Source organism: Limulus polyphemus, unplaced genomic scaffold, assembly GCF_000517525.1.
Source record: "Limulus polyphemus unplaced genomic scaffold, Limulus_polyphemus-2.1.2 Scaffold1788, whole genome shotgun sequence".
Taxonomy (NCBI): Eukaryota; Metazoa; Arthropoda; class Merostomata; order Xiphosura; family Limulidae; genus Limulus; species Limulus polyphemus.
The window spans coordinates 94789-117633 of NW_013667398.1; the positions used below are offsets into that span (position 1 = coordinate 94789).

General features: G+C 35.0%; 1 protein-coding gene across 4 annotated transcripts in view; it reads left to right on the plus strand.

The window, feature by feature from the left end:
* Positions 1 to 21642, plus strand: part of LOC106464934 (glycogen synthase kinase-3 beta-like) — a 76566-nt gene extending 54924 nt beyond the window's left edge. For all 4 annotated transcript variants that reach the window (XM_013925107.2, XM_022392749.1, XM_022392747.1 and 1 more), the window contains 8 exons: positions 1603 to 1793; positions 2224 to 2307; positions 2797 to 2907; positions 4504 to 4634; positions 14441 to 14547; positions 14731 to 14924; positions 18243 to 18429; positions 18863 to 21642. In XM_013925107.2, coding sequence (XP_013780561.1) covers positions 1603 to 1793; positions 2224 to 2307; positions 2797 to 2907; positions 4504 to 4634; positions 14441 to 14547; positions 14731 to 14924; positions 18243 to 18429; positions 18863 to 19101 — 1244 coding nt within the window. In that variant the 3' untranslated portion in view covers positions 19102 to 21642. The remainder of the gene's footprint in view (positions 1 to 1602; positions 1794 to 2223; positions 2308 to 2796; positions 2908 to 4503; positions 4635 to 14440; positions 14548 to 14730; positions 14925 to 18242; positions 18430 to 18862) is intronic.
* The last annotated feature ends 1203 nt before the right edge of the window (positions 21643 to 22845 follow it).

Consider the following 22845-nt stretch of genomic DNA (forward strand, 5'->3'; position numbering starts at 1 on the left):
GTATCAGCCATTGTTATATACTTACCACCATTCAGTTATGTATCAGCCATTGTTATATACTTACTACTATTCACTGCTGTTATGTACTTATCACCATTCAATGCTGCTGTATGCCAGTGATTGTTATATATTTTCCACTATACAGCACTGTCGTAGATTGTTCATTGTTGCTTATTTCCACCATGCATTATGGATAAGTGATTTTTGATTTTTTCAATCATGCAGTGTTATTGTATATTAGTCATTGCTGCATCCTTTTCAGGGTGCAGTGCTATTGTAGATCAATCTTTGTTAGATCCTTTCCACAGTGCAATGCTGTTGTGGATAGGTCATTGTTGGACCTCTTCCATTATGCAGTGCTGTTGTAGGTTAGTAATTGATTTAAAGTATTGTTTGTCATTAATTTCCCAAAACCCATATTTTGGTCATCTCTATTTTTTATGGAAAACAAGCTCACTATCAAGTCTTAATTCTTAGGTTGTGGAATTAATAAACAAAATGTTTTTATTTGCAACTTATAATGAAAAATGAAAAGAGTAACACTTAACATGACTTGTTCCAGTGACATTTAAGAACTGCAACTTTTAATGATGCAATCAGTTTTAAAACAATTTGTCCAATTGGATTACAAAATTAACTTAGAATTGTTTTTATGGCTATAGTGTTTGTATAAGTTGTATATATATCACTAACTATAAAAGGCTTATTCCTTTTTTCACTCTGTTGAGAACGCTTTGATGCTCCTTTTTTGGTAATGCTCAACAATATACATCATTGCTTAGCAACAAAACTACCACCTGATTGTTCTTAGGCCAACTATGGTGCTTATGTTGAATGCTCATTATTCATATTGATTTTTTAGAAAGGTTTGTTTTTTCTTTTTTTTGATATATATATATATATATTGGGTGATATATCAGCAAAATAGTTTAATTCAGAAGTTTTATGACATTGAGTTGTAGCCAAAAGCAAAATATAATTTACCAAGTAATGTTTCAGTTAAGCCTTACGTTACATTTAGGTATTAGGCCTAGTGCTTAAATTAGACTACAAATAAGCCTACTATTACTAGTGTTATAGAATCAATGTTTAAAAAGTTTTAAGTGGTGAATAAATGTTAATTAATAAATATTCTTTTGGTATTTGTACACATATATTGCCTACTTGGCCTTAAAACATAAAGAAAAATAAATGTTTAATACTATCAAATCTTTTATTCTTTGTACAGTCGAAAGAGTTGAGGTAGAATGTCTGCACTATGTTTTCTAATTCCTGACCTAGAATATAGTGAAAAGGCTCAAGAGTGCTGTTTAAGTCTCTTTCAGAGTGTACACATACCTTTGTTCATGATCACAATTCATTTTTCTGCGTAGTTTACTAAAAATGTGGTGGTTAAAGAATTAAATTGAGACTGATGAAATAAGTGAAGAGTAGGAGCATCTTGGAGGTACAGGCAAATTTGTTTTAGTTAAATTCTGTAATTTTCTTTAATCATTCAATAGTGGTTTCTCATCCTTTTTAACAGGCTTTTATACTAGTGACTAATAACTTTAATGAAATATTTTATCTAAATACCTTGTAAAAAATTCACATCTCCTACAGGTAAAGATGGAGGTAAGGTGACCACCGTTTTGGCAACCCCAGGCCAAGGACCTGATAGACCACAAGAAGTAGCTTATACAGACACCAAAGTCATTGGAAATGGATCGTTTGGAGTTGTCTATCAAGCTCGACTTGTAGATACTGGGGAAATGGTTGCAATCAAGAAGGTTTTACAAGATAAAAGATTTAAGGTATTGTGTTTCCTTTCTACATGCCCAAGTGAATGATAACCATGGTTGATATTTCTATTTTAACCCTTTTCCTGCTGATAGGATGTGAATTTCCCATTGCACTACGAAATATATGTCCCAGCCAGTGAATGGGTTGAACATTTGAAATTTTAATCTTTAGGGCTAATTCTACTTCAGAAGGTAAAGGCTTATGAGAAGAGGTAAAAAGGTAACAGATGGGAAGTTAAAAAACATATATACATATTCACCTTTTTCTAAACTTTGTATATTAATGTCATTCGGGTCAGATAAGCTGTTAGTGATGAGTATGTTCTTTCTAGAATATATTTTTGGTAAGTTTCAAATCTCGTGTAATTCAAAGTGCATAAACATGAAGCTTGTAATATAGAAATACATATCACTTTGTTGAAGGATTTTTGATTCTTTACAGAATCGAGAATTGCAGATAATGAGAAGGTTGGACCACTGTAATATTGTAAAACTGAAATACTTCTTCTACTCCAATGGTGAGAGGGTAAGATTATGAACTTCCTTTACTTAGCCTTTAAATCCAAGTGAACATTATGCTTACTGCTAATGTCAGTAATCAGTATACCCTTTCAAGCATCTTTAGTTAAGTATGTATGAAGATCCCTGTGCAGTTATGTTATGAGTGAGATATGTTTAAATTATTTAAATGTTTAATTATAACTTGTTGTGTTATTATTAGGTTGATGTCAAAATAAACAAACCATTAATTTGGACTCCAGTAAACAGTATTATTACTATCTGTATCCCAGAGTAATACTTTATATAACAAACATGGCTTGTTTTATTGGAAACTTACACTTCTTAATTAATATTTGCTTATTATGCTTATGTAAAAATACAAGATTGTCATGTAGTTGTTAATATGTTTTGCAAGTCTTAACATTAATGGAACTGATCTGAGATACCTTTCTGTCTTAATATCTATCATGTCTATATATGTTTACATCTGGCTATTTTTATGTGTATATTTTAGAAGGATGAACTTTACCTCAATTTGGTGTTGGAATTTATTCCTGAGACAGTGTATCGAGTAGCAAGACATTATAGCAAATCCAGGCAGACTATCCCCATATCTTTTATCAAGGTGGGTTCTGCCTCACTTAGATGAAATATTTTATCTATACAGTAACTAACAGCTTAGAAATGAATATAGAAATAAACATTAAACAAAATACACACCACTTAAGGTGTATCTGACATATTTACAGACAAAATCTGTTCTTCATATGGTATCCTGCCTGTAATATAATAATGAAACTTGTTCTTGGTGTAGGTGTTATAACTGTAATATAATGATGAAACTTGTTCTTACTGTAGGTGTTTTACCTGTAATATGATGGTGAAATTTGTTCTTAAAGGCTATAAAAATTATGGATCACTTGAACGATTCTATAGAGAGTAATTTATGTTTAATTTTGTAATTTTTCAAGGAGTGGTGGATAAAATGAAGACAAGATGCCTAGAAAAAATATGTCAAGTGTCATACTAGGGGAAATTCTGGAGTTTTTTTTTAATATTGCCTTGTAGAATTAGGAAGTTAAAACTTGTATACTATTAAAATATGGATTAATATCTAGGATTTTATGCTATATTGATTGGTATAACATAAATAAAAAGTAGTTTAATAAAATTGTGAATGTAAGACACTAAAACCTTCTGTCGTGTAGTAAAGGATACCCGGGGTGAAAGGGTTAATGTAGTGGTGAAAATTGTTCTTGGTTTGGGTGTTATACCTGTAATATAATGGTGAAAATTGTTCTTGGTGTAGGTGTTCTACGTGTAATGTAATGGTGAAACTTGTTCTTGGTGTAGGTGTTATACCTGTAATATAATGGTGAAATTTGTTCTTGATGTAGGTGTTCTACATGTAATATAATGGTGAAAATTGTTCTTGGTGTAGGTGTTCTACGTGTAATATAATGGTGAAAATTGTTCTTGGTATAGGTGTTCTACGTGTAATATAATGGTGAAAATTGTTCTTGCTCTAGGTGTTATACCTGTAATATAATGGTGAAACTTGTTGGTGTAGGTATCCTGCCTGTAATATAATGGTGAAACTTGTTGTTGGTGTAGGTATCCTGCCTGTAATGTGATGGTGAAACTTGTTGTTGGTGTAGATATCCTGCCTGTAATATGATGGTGAAATTTGTTGTTGGTGTAGGTGTTCTACGTGTAATATAATGGTGAAACTTGTTCTTGGTGTAGGTGTTCTACGTGTAATATAATGGTGAAACTTGTTGTTGGTGTAGATATCCTGCCTGTAATATGATGGTGAAATTTGTTGTTGGTGTAGGTGTTCTACGTGTAATATAATGGTGAAACTTGTTCTTGGTGTAGGTGTTCTACGTGTAATATAATGGTGAAACTTGTTCTTGTTGTATATGTCTGCTATCATACAGTAGTTCTTGGTGTATATATCCTATGTGTAAATGTAGTAGTGAAACCAGATCATGGAACTACATGGCAATATAACAGTTTATTTGTGGTCTTTTTTAATCCATGTACTGTAAGCTAGTGAAAAGCCATATTTCATGTTTAAGTTCTGACATATCTTTTATTGAAGGCTAATAACTTTCAAATCTATCTGAACTTTATCTAATGTGCATAACCAGCGATTTGAGCTCCATGTATTAATGTGTGGATACATCATAATTTGTTGTTTTTTTTTACCTCCTTTCAGCTATATATGTATCAGCTGTTTCGCAGCCTAGCCTACATCCATTCCTTAGGGATTTGTCATCGAGATATTAAACCACAAAACCTACTTCTTGATCCAGAATCAGGTGTTCTTAAATTGTGTGATTTTGGAAGGTAAAACACAGTTACAATCCCTAGCATATTATCATCACTGGAACAAAATTTGAGTCTCAAATATAGTCTTAAGGAAACTACAGTGTTATCCTTTCTGTTTGATAATTTTGTAATATCACTTATAGTTAAGTGTGAATATTAGTAGCTTAATAGTACTACATAAAAAAGGTGTAATTACAGGAGTATAGAATTAATTTTTATATGTGATGCTAGTATAAAAGCCCATCAAAAATGACCAGAAAGCAAAGCCTACCAAATTTGAACCCTCCAATAGGCATTTGCAACTTTGCTGCCCCTAAACAGACATAAGAAAAATAAAGGGCCTTCTAGCTTTGAGAAACCAAATCCTATCATGAACAATATCTCCTTTACCAAAATATTGTCTTTTCCCAACATCGATCCTTGTCTAAGCATTCATTGATCACAGTTATTTTCTTATCATATCAATTGCATTATTGAAATAGTTCTCTTAAAACCACATTTCTTGTAAATACTCTATCATCAACACACGTAACACCATGCCTGATCTGGTTCTGGGAACTCCTTCCTTGACAGACTTTTTTATAGCAGAAAAGGTGCCGAATTTTAGGAGCTATTTACACCTACATTAAATTAAACTAAAATGGGAACGGGCAGTCAAAATAGGAAGTACAGAGTGTCCACATTGAAATGAAACAACTTTGAAGCCTTATAACTTTTTATTGAATAAATTTAAGTTGAAACTTGCACAATTATCACATCATGTATCTAAGTTTCTATACTTAAAGTTCTTTTTGTGTTTCAGATTGAATTATGATGACCCCATAAGAAAAGGTGAAATGTGTGTAATGGATGGCTGAATTGAGTCTCCTACCCAGGTTCAACATCTTCCTCCGATGTTCTGGGCTTCCCTCCATCATGCTGCTTTAGAACACTGCCAGTCTCCTCAAATATCTTCATTCATGACTACAGGTCTCTTTGGGTCGATTATTCCTTGTCATAGCATGGGAGTAGGTGACTTCAATTCAGCCATCCATAACACACAAATTTCGCCTTTTCTTGTGGGGTCATCATAATTCAAACTGAAACATTAGATACCAGTTTTTTCTTTGTTTTTTCAGAACACTTGTTTCCAGTGTAGTACATTACCTCTCTCACATATATATCTATTTTCATTCAATGCTGCCCTCTATATGAAAAATATTTGTTTGCATGCCACAACCTTTGCACTCCCATTACTCCATAATTATTATGGTTCCTTTGCCTCTCGCATTCATATTGTAATGCAAAAACCCTCCACCGATAGGAGTGCATCACAACCTCCTGACACATGTGGCTCCCTCTATTCCATTCTACTGAAATATGACATCTCATTTGGCAGTGCTACAGTCAAGACATGTTTTGATTGTTCTCTAGTCACATATTTTTTTTCTTTATTAATATCATACGAAGTGGAAAGATCATTTCTAAATTTTACTATTGTTTTCAATTTTATAATTTTCTGTGCAAACTTACCTCAGTTCTTCTTTTTTTTTTTAGTTGAATAATTTTCAATATTTTATCATTTTATGATGAATACCACTTCAGAAGTTATACCACCTGCTCTTACCACAATCACTCTGGCTTCAAGTTGGGGGAACTCGTTTGATGAATTTTCAACCTTTATTCGTTGGGAGATTGAACACCATCTGAGTAGACTTTCTTCTCCCACTAGTGCTCAGTTTCCTCCTGAACTAACCAAACCTGTTCATGATGATGATTATGCCATGGTTTCCTATGCCTTGCCTGTGGAATCTCGTAGGCCTAATTCAGTCTTTTTAGACACGATTTCTCAGGTATAGTCTGTTTTATCTATTTCCCTGATTTCTTATAATCCACTTCCTTCCTTATTAAATGACACCCCTTACTCTCAGTCATTTGTTTTTCTTTCTCCTCCTGACATTGGGGATTCATGTGAGCAATTTGTTTCTCATAAAGAATCTGATGCTAACATGCCTCACCCTCCACGGGTCATAGATCAGTTTGCCTTGGCTTACCATCAGGCAGATTACCCTCTCTTGATTCCCAAAAGTTACAATCACTACTGCAAGTATGGGGGACTGACACTGACAGTCCTGTCCATTTATCACAGGCCAAGTTTTCCTGCTTTCGTCTTACCCTTCCGACCTTTCTACAGTACTTATCTACCATACACCTCCTTACTGGGGTACTCCACCATTCTCCTGAGGGATTTTCAGGAGATGTCTTCTCCCTCATTACCTCTACTTTGGTGTGATTGTTCTCTTCAGTTCTCTCTCTCTCTCCACACGTGGTTTCTTTGTTGTTGGGACCTTCTGGAGAGGGATATTGTCTTTTCCTAGGTTTGTTTATCATCAACTTACCTTCAGGAATTGTGGATGACTCCATTTCTCCAATGGTTAATTTTTGGGAATATTCCTTCAACTTTGGAATCATGTGCGGAATCTGTGAGGCAGCATTCAACCTTTTCATCATTGGTTGATTGTTTGTCTCAACCTGAGACCTTGAAATCTTCTATTCCACATCTGCCCCCCCTCACATCTTTCCATTAGAGATTCCATCAGTCATCATTTTTTATCGGTACAGGTGACTATCCTGTGGGTGCCCATTTGACTGATTTTGTTCACCTATGACGGGTATTCGTTACTGATCATAGGGTGCTTCAGGTCTTGTCAAAAGGGCTTGTAATCAAATTCCTTTTCCTACCCCCATTGTCTCCCATACCCATATTGTTTCTGTTACCTCCAATTTCTATTACCAGTCATCATCTGTCAGAGGCAGTCCTAATTCTTCTATCACAGAGAGATATCAAGCCTGTCAATCTGTCCTGCCTCAATCACTTTCTGGATCTTTCCCGTTTTACAATGGATTCTTTTATCATACTGTGGTTGGTTTTCTCTCCGGGATTGTGGATGATCAAGGTAGACATCTTGAATGCCTATATATACATTCCTCTTTCTCATCAGTGCAGAAGCTATCTTCAATTTGTCCATCACAGGATTGTGTACCAGTTTTGCATCTTACCCTTCAGTCTAGCTTCGGTTCTGTATGTCTTTTGTAAGAGGATCAAAGCTTTTGCCTGACTTATAAATGCGTGGGAGTGTGCTTACACCACTACCTGGATGAATGGCTTCTGTTAGTTCATTCCGAAATGGAGGCTTCATATCACACTTCTCTCCTTCTTTCAGAAGCTGCTGAAGTGGGTTGGATTATCAAGTTAGAGAAATCTCTTCTATCCCCTACCCAATATCTTGTTCACTTGGGAGTCCTTTTTCAACTCGCACCTTCATCAGGCCCAACCTTCTCTTCAGCTCTATTCGATGGAGTTTTCGTTTATCCACGCACTTGCTGCTCCCTCTCTTACTGCCTGCAAGGTTCTGTTGCTTTTGGGGACTTGGGCTTCTATAGAAGCTCTTATTCCCTTTAATTGGGCACATATGCAGTCAGTGAATTCTGCACAACCAATGGAAACTTTTTTGGGATCCTTTGGATTCTCCTTCCCTCATTGACGATGTGTATTGGTGGTTGAACAAGGCCCACACATTGTTGGGTGTATCGCTTCCTCCTCTTCACCCAGATTTGCATTTTATCACCGATGTTTCCCTACATGTTTGGGGAGCGTGAATTGATCAGCAGGAGGCTTCTGGACTATAGTCTACAACCAAATGGTCTTACCATATCAACACCTTAAACCTTCTGGCAGTATGACAGGCTTTGGATTGCTTTCTTTATCTGGTCAGGAATCGAATTGTCATGATCCACTCGTGCAGTTATACAGTGGTAGCTTATATCAACCATCAAGATGGCATCCGTTCTTGTTCACTTTATGGATTAACTTTGATCTATGCTATTGTATATGTCTTTTGGTTTGTCATGTTCAAGGGTGCTTTCCACATTGTGGCGGATTGTCTTTCCAAACCTGAAAATTTATACCACAGGGTGGTTGGTCCCTTGATCCTCATGTTTTCTGGTGGTTGTGCTCACAGTAGGGTACATCTCATCTGGATGATTTTGCCATCTTTCTCATTACCAAGTTGCTTCTTTTTTGGTCTCCAGTTCCTCATTTACAAGCCTTAGCTATCAATGCATTTAGCCAGGATTGAACAGACCAATTCCTTTATGTTTATCCTCCCATACATCTTCTTTCCAGGATGATTTTGATCATCCATGCCACTCCATGTCTGGTTCTTCTGATTACTCCTTACTGGCTGGCATAACACTGATTTCCTTGATTACAACAACTCCGTACTGTCCCCTCCATTGCCACTTCCTCTCATTCTATCCCTTCTACATTGACCTCGGGTCACCGGTATTTCATCTTGCTCTTCCCGCCCTCCGTTTTTCCCCTTCTCAACCCACCATTCCTCTTATTACCAATTTCCTCAATTAGCTGTTTGATCATAGGCCTTTGGTCTCATCCATTGCTGAATATCAGGCAGCCTTATCACACAGTTTCTGTTTTTTCTGGTATCGTATTGTGTTTACCTACCCTATCCTCTTCATGTTGTTACATTCATAGGCCTTCTCCTCAAGTGGTCCTTCCAGATTGGCATGTCAGTGTAGTTTTTCACTCCCTTACTTTACCTCCATTGGAACCTTTGTCCTCCTGTTCTTTGTTTCCCTTAAGACCTACTTCCTACTCCTTTTAGACTGTGAGAATAGTTAGTCTGATATATTTGCCATCAATGTATCTTTCATTCTGTCCCATACCACATATGTTCTTCTTTATCCAGATTGATTTTCTTTCTCAAAAAAGATAAATCTTCCTTCTTGTTGATTTTGCTTCCTTCAATATCCCATCTTTATTCCCGGTCTGATCCAGATAGGCTTCTGTGTCCTGTACGTGCTCTTCATTGTTACTTTTTCTGTATGGCTTTCTTCTGTGGTTCTCGTTTCCACCTTTTCATCCCCTGGCAACATTCCTCTGTTCATGACCTTTCTCCTTCAACACCCACCCATTGGAGTCAATTTTTGCTTAGATTGGCTAATAGTTCCTTGTCTTCTTCTTCCTGAAATCTGTTCCAGGTGTTGTCACATCAGATCAGAACACCTTACCTTTTCCCTAGCATCTCACCTCCATCATCCATTGGAGGAAATTCTTTAAGCGAGCTTGTGGACTACTACTCATATGTTCATCTCCCACTATTTACATTGAGTGGCTGTTTCCTCCTTGTCGGGATAGTGTCTTCCACATTTCACCATCCTTCAAACTTCCGTAAGCCTGTGAATGGATACTGTCTTCCGCCTTTCACCATCCTTCAAACTTCTGTAAGCCTGTGAATGGGTAAGTTGTCTTTTTATATACTTTCTCTCAGGGGCATGTCCCTTTTTTAATGTTAGGATCCTGCTTTGTGGCAAATGTTGCCTGTCTGGGTATACTTAATGCATCACGAGTCCATACTGTACAGCCAAGATGCTATCATAAAATACTATATTTTCATGGCCAATAACACACACTGTTGGGATGGGGTGTTCCACTAGAATGCTGGTAGGTTTTCCCCTCATGATATATTTACTTCATAAATATGCCTGTTTTGGACCATACTAACCTATGGACTTGCACTGATAAAGCAGAAGAGGATAGCTACTCATCCCTGCCATCACTTAAGTTGAATAACTCAGGGGTGTTCTGCTTTTCAAAATAAGGTGTTCATAGTCACCCATTTGCACTGTTTCTGGTGTTGGCATTCCTCTGGACTCTCCACTGCATTTTATCTTCCCTTAATTTTTAAGTGGAGTATGGAGGTCCTTGCCACTTTCCAGTTCCAAGCTGTTGGGATGTTGGACCATGGAGGTATCCTTCTGAATGTGATCTAACACAAATAAACAACTCTGTTCAGTGAAAGTAAGGTGTGGTGTAGATGATGCTGGTCCTCCATTCATGTGCACCATCTCTGTCCAGTGGGCTCCAAGGGTTGATGTTGCACATGGCTTCTGTAACTATCTTGAGGGTGATGCATTTAGAGGGGCAATCCACTTCCGTTTGGTGGTAACCGGAAGTTAGTGATGCACTCAATGCTGTTCACCCCTACGATTGGGATCACTCATCCAACCATCACATTGGATGTCGGTTCCCAGTGACTGGTTTTGGATTTTGAATAGGACCAATCAACATAAGTCCTCACACATTTGTAGCCTGTTACTACTTTCATTCAGATTTCAGGTTCCAGAAGGTATGGTTATTTGTAATTGTGTATGTGTCCCTTTCGCAGATCAGTTTGCACAGTATATATACTTCCATTTTACGGAACTTGAGGGGAGGACGGTGTGGACTCTCCTTCTAACACAGATTGAAGGTTATATTCCTGATATTGCTTGGTTTTGGACTGAAGGCTGACATGCCCTGGACACTCTACACCTTGGAACACATCCAGTTTCACTTTCTCCCACATTTCTGTCTTAAAAAGATTCATCTTTGGCCTCTTTTCTTTGGGATTGAGAGTATATTCTTATGTGGTTTAGATTCCAATCCAACCATTTTCTCTCCCTTTTGATTGTGCTCCTCCCTTTTTCTTCCTGTGTCTAAGACACCTAATTGTACACTGGGTGAAGAATATATCTGGTACAGAAGTGGTGCAGTCTCCCAAAGATGATTTTTTATTTAGAGGATCATCAGTATAAGGTATTCTTTGGAAGCTTCTTTATATCCCTCACACCAGTCCCTCCACCTGTTTAATGAGGTATTCTAGCTATATATGTGAGAAAAGGTAATGTATCATATCAGAAGTTTTAATTTTCTTGTACTGAAAATATATTCCTGATAATACTTATATCCTCTCACACTTCCCATCCTTTCTTCCCCAATGAAAACTGGTGCTTCCTTTTCTGTTTAAACTCAAAGTGATAGTTTGTAGAATGGAATAGAGGGAGCCACATGCATCAGGAGGTTGTGTCACCCTCCTATTGATGGAGGTTGTTGCATGATGATTTGCATGTGAGATGCAGTGGAACCATAATAATCGTGGGGTAGTGGGAGTGGCATCTGAATAAAAATGTTTGCATTTACAGGGTACCACTGAATGAGAATGGCTATATATATATATATATATATATGTGTGTGTGTGTGTGTGTGTGTGTGTGTGTATGAGAGAGAGAGGAGTTAAGTTCCTATCAGAAATGTATTTTGGTATCAGAAAATTATAACTTAAAAATCTAGTCAAACAGTCCTATGGATTTCTTTTTTCTGTGTAGAACAGTGCTCTTTTTTTCATTGTTTTGTTTACAAGTCTAGTGAAAGAGTCCTTTAGCTTTTTTTTATTGTGTGTGTGTAGAAAACTGGTCACTTTTTATTTAGTTCTATTTAGAAATTGAGTCAAATGTCCCATGAAATTGTTTTTCTCAGCATAACCCTGGTCACTTTTATTTACTCTTTACTTTAGAAAATTAGTCAAACAATCCTGTGAATTTCTTTTCTCTATGTAAAACACTGATCATTTTTATTAGTTGTTCTCTGTAGACATTTAATCTAACAACTATCTTTGTATCAACATAAGAAAACAGCTAATGTAATTACAATCTTAACATTAGCCGAGATTGTTCGACTTCTGTTTTAAAATACTGGAAAGTTCTGGGTGTAATCCTTTAAAAAAGAAATCTTTATTAAGGTGACTGTATTGTATTGACAAATAGTCTGAAGTCAGTGAGTATAGTTACATTAACTTCTGTATTAAGGTGACTATTGTATTGATAAAGTCTCAAGTCAATGAGGGTAGATACATTAACTTCTGTATTAAGGTGACTATTGTATTGACAAAGTCTGAAGTCAGTGAGTATAGTTACATTAACTTCTGTATTAAGGTGACTATTGTATTGACAAAGTCTCAAGTCAATGAGTATAGATACATTAACTTCTGTATTAAGGTGATTATTGTATTGACAAAGTCTGAAGTCAGTGAGTATAGCTACATTAACTTCTGTGTATATATATATTGAGTATTTGTTGTGAATAGTCCGTGTGCAAAGTGATTTTTATGTTAAAATTAAAAATACTTTTCTTCATGTCAAAAATCTCAAATTTCATTTGTGCAATCTGTAAAACCTCCTAAACACATTTCAAATGTTTGTTTTCAGTAAAACTTTATATATTAAGTTATTTTCTCTTCCCTAACTGTATATGCAGTTATTTAATTTGGCAGTTCTTTATTCTAAGTAACTTTAAACTCATAACAGTATACATCTATTTATAGTTAAATTTTATTGTCCTTTGAACCTTGTCTAACTACTATTTACACCATTACAAGCTGTAAATCACTTGGGGAACAGCAGCTCACATTATTTTATAGAATTACATTACCCATGAACTGCTCGCATGCATGCCTCGTGAAATATTTTTATTATACTATTATTATTGTTTATTTTACCTAATCTAACCTTAACTAACCTAAAGAGACCTCTATTTTTACATTTTAGTTACTTTTATAATAATAAATAAAGAATAAACATAAAAACAAGAAATAAAGTACTTATCCAGGTTTTTTGTTGTTTTTTCTGTCCATTGTCGATGATACTTAACCCTTCTATTTTTATAATGATAATAATAGTAATGCACTGAATAATTTTTATTTAATTAAATAATGCACTAAAGAACATAGACTAATAACATTCAAAAAGTAGACAATTTCCCCTAACTCTCAAAATGTTTCTGGCATTCTAACTATGTGACAAGAGCTGTTACAAATTCATCCAAGCTAGTCGTTAACATTCCAACAGGAATAAATCTTGCACTCTGAGTGAAATTGACGATATTCTGTTCAGAACACAATGTTATAAGATACGTCGTTTGATGGATGAAAACCTTAACTTTCTATTGGTTATAGGTCATATATAATTATACGTAAGATAAAAACTATTAACAAATCCTGAAAGAGAGGATGTGGCAGGAGAGGTCTGATTTTCTATTTGATAGCTCTGTAACCAAGCAAAATTGAAGGCCATAAAAATCGTGGTTTGTTTAACCAATGATGAATTTAATGGTGTAATTTACATTTAATTTCATACTTTTTGAAGGGGTGGTGGATAAAATAGAAGAAAGGTGTCACACTAAGGGAAATTCAGGATTTTAAATATTGCCTTATAGAATTAAGAACATAACTTATATATTATTAATATATGGATTATTAGCTAAGATTTTATGCTGGACTAATTGGTATAACATAAAAAGTAATTTAATAAAATTTTGAATGTAAGACACTAAAACTTCATATCATGCACAGTAAAGGATACCTGTGATGATAGGGTTAAAGCAGTACTAATACAACACCCAAGGTCTGTTTTGAATCATGGGTACCATTAAACTAAGATGGGCATTTTGTTTTCCATCCCAAGAAGAAAAATTGTGTTTGTATTTGCATGTGAGTTTGACATTCAGTACCATTTACATTAGGATGAATTGATTCTGTAAGTAAAAATGGTGTGTGAGCAGATATATGCTGTAATTCAAGTTGGTTTTGCTTCAAGATTGGTATGTCTAAGAAAACTTGAATTCCTTCTGTTTTTACAAAGCTCTTCTTTAATTAACCAGTTTTGTAAAATCACAAGCTACTCTTCAGTATTGAAATGCACACATATATACACTGCTTGTATATTATTAATTTCAGTACTATTTATATTTGGATAAACAAATTCTGTAAATAAGCATGGTGTACATGTATGTGTACACACACAAATACAACATAAGTACATTGTTTGTCATAGTATGAACATACTATTTACATTAGGATGAACAAATTCTTTGTGTAAAAGTGATGTATGTGTGTATACATATGGGAAGTGCACTTTTTACTCATTTAGATACATTTTCATCATTTCAGTGCTAAGCACCTGATTAGAGGTGAACCAAATGTGTCGTACATCTGCTCACGTTATTACAGAGCACCAGAACTGATATTTGGTGCCACTGACTACACAACTATGATTGGTAAGAACCTGTTAAATTTTTTACACATACTGTTACAATTTGTTTAGGCTTCATAAATCGTGAAAAAGCTTGTGTACTAGAAAAAGTTACATTTTTCATATTTTTCTTTTTTTTAGTGCATGAATAATTAATGTAAAAAAAGTTAGCTAGAATATGTTTGTTTTAGTGTATTGTGTTTTCTAGACATCTGGTCAGCAGGCTGTGTGCTTGCTGAATTACTTCTTGGTCAGCCTATATTTCCTGGTGACAGTGGGGTGGACCAGTTGGTAGAGATCATCAAGGTTCTTGGCACTCCCAGTAAGGAGCAGATACGGGAAATGAACCGGAACTACACAGAGTTTAAGTTCCCCCAGATTAAGGCCCATCCCTGGCAAAAGGTAGATTCCATTTCTGGATGAAACTATGTGTTTTATCATAACACATGTTTATTCATTTTAGTTTTCTGAAATGAAAATCTTAACCAGTTCTTTGAGCTGCATAACATTTAATTGAACTTACCCCATTTTGCAATTCGTGAGTCTCATGCAACACATACACACACAATCAGTCTGTTAATGTCAAACAGTTCTCCCCCATCCTGTAATACACAAATATCATGCAAAATATACACACGGTCAGTCTGTCTAATGTCTAACAGTTCTAACCCATCCTGTAATACACAAGTATCATGAAACACACACACACAGTCAACTAGTTTGTCTAATGTCAAACAATTTTCCCTATCCTGTAGTCTGCAAGCCTCATACAAAACACACACACAGTCAACTAATCTGTCCAATGTCAAACAGTTCTAACCCATCCTGTAATACACAAGTATCATGAAACACACACACAGTCAACCAGTTTGTCTAATGTCAAACAGTTCTCCATTATGTAGTCCACAAGCAACATGCAACACACACATAATCAAACAGCTTGCCTAATGTCCAACACCAAACTTACAAATGAGAGTGAGTACCATTAATCATTGGTTTTTATTCTTCTTCCCACCACTTTATTTCATTCGTGTAAGAATAAATAATCTGTAGGTATTAGTATTCTGCTTTCAAAGTCTTAGTAACATTGACATGGGAAAAGATACAGATTTTTGAAAGATACATGTAGATGAAATAACACTATTTTAGGACAAATATACTGAGCTGGAGTAATAACTGTTTAGTTGAAACCAAACTAACAGTAAACATTTGTGTGTGTAGTATAATTGAACATTTATATTTGTTAATACTGCAAGATGCATTAATTAATTTATACTTTTACTTGAATTATCTTATAATTATATAAAAAATCTAGCTAAATAAATCTTAAGTAATCTAAGCCACCATTTGTAATAGCTCAGCAGAGATTGGTATTCTTTCTCTGAACTAATTTTCTTATCCATGATATCTAACTTTGGCTGTTCCAAGCTAAACACTCTTCCATATTTTTGTTTAAAAATTCAGTCATGTAACACTTTTGAAAACAATAACATCTCACTCCTCTCTTTTTATGATCTGATGTATACGAGTTCTTTCTAGCAGGGGCATGGAAAATATTTCTTCTTTTAAACCACAGAATGTATGTTTCTCTTAGCTTATCTGATATATATTTCTACTGTTACCATATTTTTGAAGCCAGCTTTAATTGAAGTATGTGTACAAAGGGGTGCATTTTTTCTTTAGGCTTAATTTTAGACAGTTGGCATAGAGGGCTTACAATGATTTCTGCTACTTTATTCTGGCTCTCCTTATTTTCACAGAAATTTCATTCATATCAGGCTTACTAGGAAATTGAACTATTTACATATTTATAAGTGTTTTATTACCTTTTGAATTTCCCACATGGTCTTTTTTTTCTTTTCAGCAGGTTGAATTCTTAGTCATATGGCACATTACAACACCCAATAAAAGTGTATTCAGTTTTACTTTTGATTGTATAAAAAATATGTTGTGAGCATGTTTTAAATTAACAAAAATATGTTTGAAGAGCTCTAAGTGATATACAGAAATGAATCTGGAACATAGTCATGTTCCCATATTGAGTGCCTAAAGTGTAAGACAACATATTTTATTCAGCAAGAAATGTTATATGAGGAAAAAGAGTTATTTATTGAGTGAGTTAGACTATCAACATCATTGACATGAAACCTATTCTATTAGAGTGACATTTTGACCTCCCTACCATGACTGTTTTTGGACTTAAAATGAATGTTAAATAACTTACATTTATCTAACACATTGTATATTCCATGATTACATTTCTAACAAGAGTAATGTCAGTACAGACACTTTCATGATGTCAGTAAAACACGTAGGTTCAAGAAGTCTTGATACAAAACCCTATAACCCAAGCACTTTCAAAAGGTGGACCTTTCTTATTCATGAGCAAACTGGGAATGGTGGTGTAATCATATGAGTGATATATATGATGTCATGAAGGTCGTCCGGTTTTCTAGAAAATGTTTAGTATATTTTTCCAAGTACTGCTGTAACTGTATTCCATTTCCGGTACAGTGTGGCTGGCGATGAGAGAGTTATGTAAAAAGGTCTTAGGGATATTTTGCCTTAGAAATGGTTAAAAAAGGAAATAAATAAAACTATACTTAAGTATTTAAGTGAAATAAAGGTGACACCTGGAGACTGATTGAAAAAAAAAATGTTAAGCTAATTGATTTGTACAAACAGGTATGGAAAATTATTCTTAATAGATAGTAAGTTTTAGAAAAATTAGGATTCAAACTACATGAAAGAAATAAACAAAGAATAAAAAGTATTTTTCTGAAACAGATGAAACCAAAGATCACTGATTCCAGGATCTAGATTGATTTCAAAAGGTTGAACAGTGTTAAGATTAGCAATCCAGTAAGCTTCTTTTATATCTCTATTATTGAATCCTGTCTCAGTGCCAATGAAAGTAACATTGTTAATGGAATGACTAGGTTGGTTAAAGTGTTGAGCAACAGAGAGATTTTTTTGGTGTTAATAGAAGATTTATGGTTGTTGAAACATTCTCTAAGTGTTGTTTGTGTATGTACTACATATTGGTGATTGCATTTTTTACACTGTATGAGGTAAATGGTGTTTTGTGTTCCACAAGTGATTGCTTTGAATATTTTAAAGTTTCTCTGGTTGTGTTTGTCAGAAAATGAGCCAGTAGTTTTTATGAACTTGCAGGTTTCACAGCGAGCTTTATTGCATGGATGACAACCATTTTTTGGTGAGATTTTTGTTTATTTTTTTAATTTATTTATTTGATAGTTTTACTTTTGATCAGATGATGGGACAGCTGAGATGGGCCAATAGATCCCTGGTTACCCCTGAACATTATGTTATGTTATATATTATACATAATGTGCTTGCATTTGTCTGTCCAGAACTTTTCTCAAAAACTTTCTTGATTAGACGCTACAAATCTCGTATTGTCAGAAAGGCCTTTGTCCGAGGAGTCCGGATTGCATATTGGCTTTTCCATTTATAATCACCTTACATGTTGTTTGCTTTTTCAAACTTTTTAATGCAGCGAGGCTTTAAATATTCAATGGTTATCATGCTCTATGTTTGAAGTTTCTGTGTTTCAGACATTGTTTCATTTATGAGTTACTAATTCTTATGAAGGCAAATGCAAAAGTGGCCAGTATAATTCTACCAGGCTGAAAAAACTAATAAAATACATTTTGTAACCACATCACTTCTAATAAAAATGACTCCATTAATTTTCAGGTGTTTCGTGCCCGAACACCTCCTGAAGCCATTGACCTAGTTGCAAAACTACTGGAATACACTCCTTCTACACGTATCACCCCTCTACAGGCATGTGGTCACACCTTTTTTGATGAACTTCGTGAACCAGGGACAAAGTTACCAAGTGGTCGAGAATTACCATCTCTCTTCAACTTTACAGAGAGTGGTAAGTCTTTAATACCAGTAAAATTGCTCTATTACTCGTGTGGTAAAATTTATAACATTATGTATATAGGAATTTATAGTTTCTTTCATTTCTGACAAAGAATCAGTATATTTTGAAAATGTTACTTTTATAAATCACTGAAGAGTGTACAGTGATTTATTTGGATAAAAAGAAAGTTTTGGATGTTTTATAGTTTATTCTCTTTTCTTTGAATAAGTAGTAGATGAATATATTAATGAGCAGTTACTACATTTTTGAAGTAGATGATTAAAAATGTTCCTGAGTAACTTAGTTTTTTCCTTTTTTGTTGTATAGTTTAAGTTTAAAATATGTTAGAGATTGTTTTTGGAAAAATATCCATCATTCACTCAAGGTATGTTTCTGATACTATATTTATTTTGAGATGTGAGCTCATTACAAAATTTCTTTTCAGAATTGCGAATCCAGCCATCACTGAACTCCATTCTTCTTCCCCCCCATACGCGAAACAGTATTGGAAATCCTCAAAGCCCTGCTACATCAGGCAACCCAGGAGGGAATTCCGAGGATTCTGGTAACAATGGAAACCCTAATCACGCAGGCTCAGGAACTGGAGAGATTGTCGACACTGTTGCTGTAGCAGGATCAAGCACTGAGGTTTCTTCATCTACCCAAGACTCGGCTACAGCGTGACCTTAACCCTCTAGAAATGCTTGACTAGACTAACTGGCAGCTAAGCATAACAGGTGTACAGAGGGGTTAGTGTTATGGATTAAAAAAAAACATTTTGAACTTGTAGTTGTAACAAGATAATAATGGACTTCCCAGTGCAGCAGATTACCTACACCTTAGACCAGTCCAGCCATTTATGGCTTGTATTTTTTTCCTTGTTCAGAATTCCCATAAGGATTAGAAAATAAAGATTGATATTGCAAATAACAATATGAAATGCCTGTACATATGCTAGATTACTTTGCCATTGTGTTGTAGAAGCCCTTCCATTAGTTTATATCGCTGAAGTAAGGAGCATCATTTGTTTTCACCCCTTTTAAAACAGTGTAACGTAGAAAGCATTATTTTTCATTTCTTTTTAATAACCTGTCAGTTGAAAATTCTTGCTGTGAACCCCTCCATTACCAGATTTTGAACTGTACATGTAACTAGAAATGTTGTTCTTCAAAGTAGGCAGATATTTGTAATGATTGAGAAAGACTTAGAGAAAAATATCAAGCTTAGGAAGCTAGGATAGAGCACCTTAAAGGTTATGTGTTGGGGGGAGAAACATAAAGTCCAGAATCATTCATTTTGTGTCTGTTTTAATCCATTGTGGTTGTTATCAAAAAGTCCAAGGGGTGCCAAATGATAATAACATCAACACCATGACAGTTTAGTATTATTTCTGGAAACACAACATTGGTTTTCCAGTTTAAAGTCAGGGATTGCCTCTATGTCTGTTGTGTGAATGTATATTGTTAGTAATCTATAGTTGGCACTTGTAGTTCTGTTATCCCAACAATGGAACGGGTGTATCAGTAAAGAGTTTTAAACCCTTGTATATGTATATATATATATATATATAATTATAAATATATATATTAAATTTGTAAGTGATGCCTGTTACAATGTTTGTTTTCCAGTTTGTTAGTGTACCATATTAGAAACTCTCCTTAGAGAAAGAAATATTTAATGTGAAAATAAAAAATCCTCTTTTCTCAATTCTTTAAAGATACTCTATTGTAAAATTAGACCAACTAAAATTGTGAACAGCATGGCATGAGATTGTTGTAAAAAAAAAGGACAAGAATGAAGTACATCATTACAGCCTATCATACAAAAAAAGTCTAATTGTGTTTTAGTTTCTGCAAGCATTTTCAATTTTCCTTTTGTTTATTGATGTAAATTTAAATTACCAGCCTATTATTCTACATTTAAATTTTTGTGATAATAGGTAATACCTATTTTTCTATTACTAGTGTATTTGTGTCGCTTAGCTATGCAGTGTGGATTACTTTGCTGTTTATAGATATTAAAGACAATCTTAGCTACCACTCAGTTTCTAGGTACTAAGTAGCACCAACTACTGGTGCTATGTCTTTAGTTCTCACATTCACTAACACTTATTGATCTTACATCTACTTAAGGTAGACATTAATAGTCATTAATGTTATGTCTACATAAGACAAGTAGTACTGGTTACTGATGCTGTTTCCACATAGACAGACATTAATAATCACAAATGTTATGTCTACATAAGACAGACAGTACTGGTGAGTAATGTTATGTCTATTTAAGACAAGTAGTACTGGTTACTGATGCTGTGTCCCCATAAGACAGACAGTACTGGTTAATAATGTTATGTCCAAATAAGACAACTAGTACTGGTTACTCATGCTGTGTCCACATAAGAAAAACAGTATTGGTTACTAATGTTATGTCCAAATAAGACAGACAGTACTGGTTAATAATGTTATGTCCACATAAGACAGTCATTAATAATCAGTAATGTTATATCTACATAAGACTGACAGTACTGGTTATTAAGGCTATGTCTAAATAAAACAGATAGTACTGGTTACTAATGTTATGTCTACATATGACAGATGGTACTGGTTACTACAGCTGTGTCTACATAAGACAGACAGTACTGGTTACTAATGCTGTGTCCACACAAGACAGTCATTAATAATCAGTAATGTTATGTCTACATAAGACAGACAGTACTGGTTACTAATGCTATGACTACATAAGACAAGTAGTACTGGTTACTGATGCTGTGTCCACATAAGACAGTCATTAATAATCAGTAATGTTATGTCTACATAAGACAGACAGTACTGGTTACTAATGCTATGTCTGCATAAGACAAGTAGTACTGGTTACTAATGTTATATCTACATAAGACAGACAGTACTGGTTACTGATGCTGTCCACATAAGACAAACAGTACCAGTTACTAATGCTGTGTCCACATAAGACAGACAGTATTGATTACTAATGCTGTGTCCACATAAGACAGACAGTACTGGTTACTAATGCTGTGTCCACATAAGGCAGATGGTACTGGTTACTACCGTTATGTCCACATAAGACAGACAGTATTGATTACTAATGCTGTGTCCACATAAGACAGATAGTACTGGTTACTAATGCTGTGTCCACATAAGGCAGACAGTACTGGTTAGTAATGCTGTGTCCACATAAGACAGACAGTATTGATTACTAATGCTGTATCCATATAAGCAGACAGTACTGGTTACTAATGCTGTGTCCACATAAGACAGACAGTATTGATTACTAATGCTGTGTCCAAATAAGACAGACAGTACTGGTTACTAATGCTATGTCCCCATAAGACAGACAGTACTGGTTACTGATGCTATGTCCACATAAGACAGACAGGTACTGGTTACTACCAGTACTGTCTGTTTTATGTGGACATAACATTAGTAACCAGTACTGTCTGTCTTATGTGGACATAACATTATTAACCAGTACCATCTGTCTTATGTAGACATAACGGTAGTAACCAGTACCATCTGCCTTATGTGGACACAGCATTAGTAACCAGTGCTGTCTGTCTTATGTAGACATAACGGTAGTAACCAGTACTGTCTGCCTTATGTGGACACAGCATTAGTCCCCAGTACCATCTGCCTTATTTGGACACAGCATTAGTAACCAGTACTGTCTGTCTTATGTGGACACAGCATTAGTAACCAGTACTGTCTGTCTTATGTGGACACAGCATTAGTAACCAGTACTGTCTGTCTTATGTGGACACAGCATTAGTAACCAGTGCTGTCTGTCTTATGTAGACATAATGGTTACTAATGTTATGTCCACATAAGACAAACAGTACTGGTTAATAATGTTATGTCCACATAAGACAGACAGTACTGGTTACTAATGTTATGTCCACATAAGACAGACAGTACTGGTTACTAATGTTATGTCCACATAACACAGACAGTACTGGTTACTAATGTTATGTCCACATAAGACAAGTAGTACTTGTTACTAATGTTATGTCTACATAAGACAAGTAGTACTTGTTACTACCGTTATGTCTACATAAGGCAGATGGTACTGGTTACTACCGTTATGTCTACACAAGCCACACAGTACTGGTTACTACTGTTATGTCCACATAAGACAGACAGTACTAGTTACTAATGTTATGTCCACATAAGACAGAAAGTACTGGTTACTAATGTTATGTCCACATAAGACAAGTAGTACTTGTTACTAATGTTATGTCTACATAAGACGAGTAGTACTTGTTACTACCGTTATGTCTACATAAGGCAGATGGTACTGGTTACTACCGTTATGTCTACACAAGCCACACAGTACTGGTTACTACTGTTATGTCTACACAAGGCACACAGTACTGGTTACTACTGTTATGTCTACACATGGCACACAGTACTGGTTACT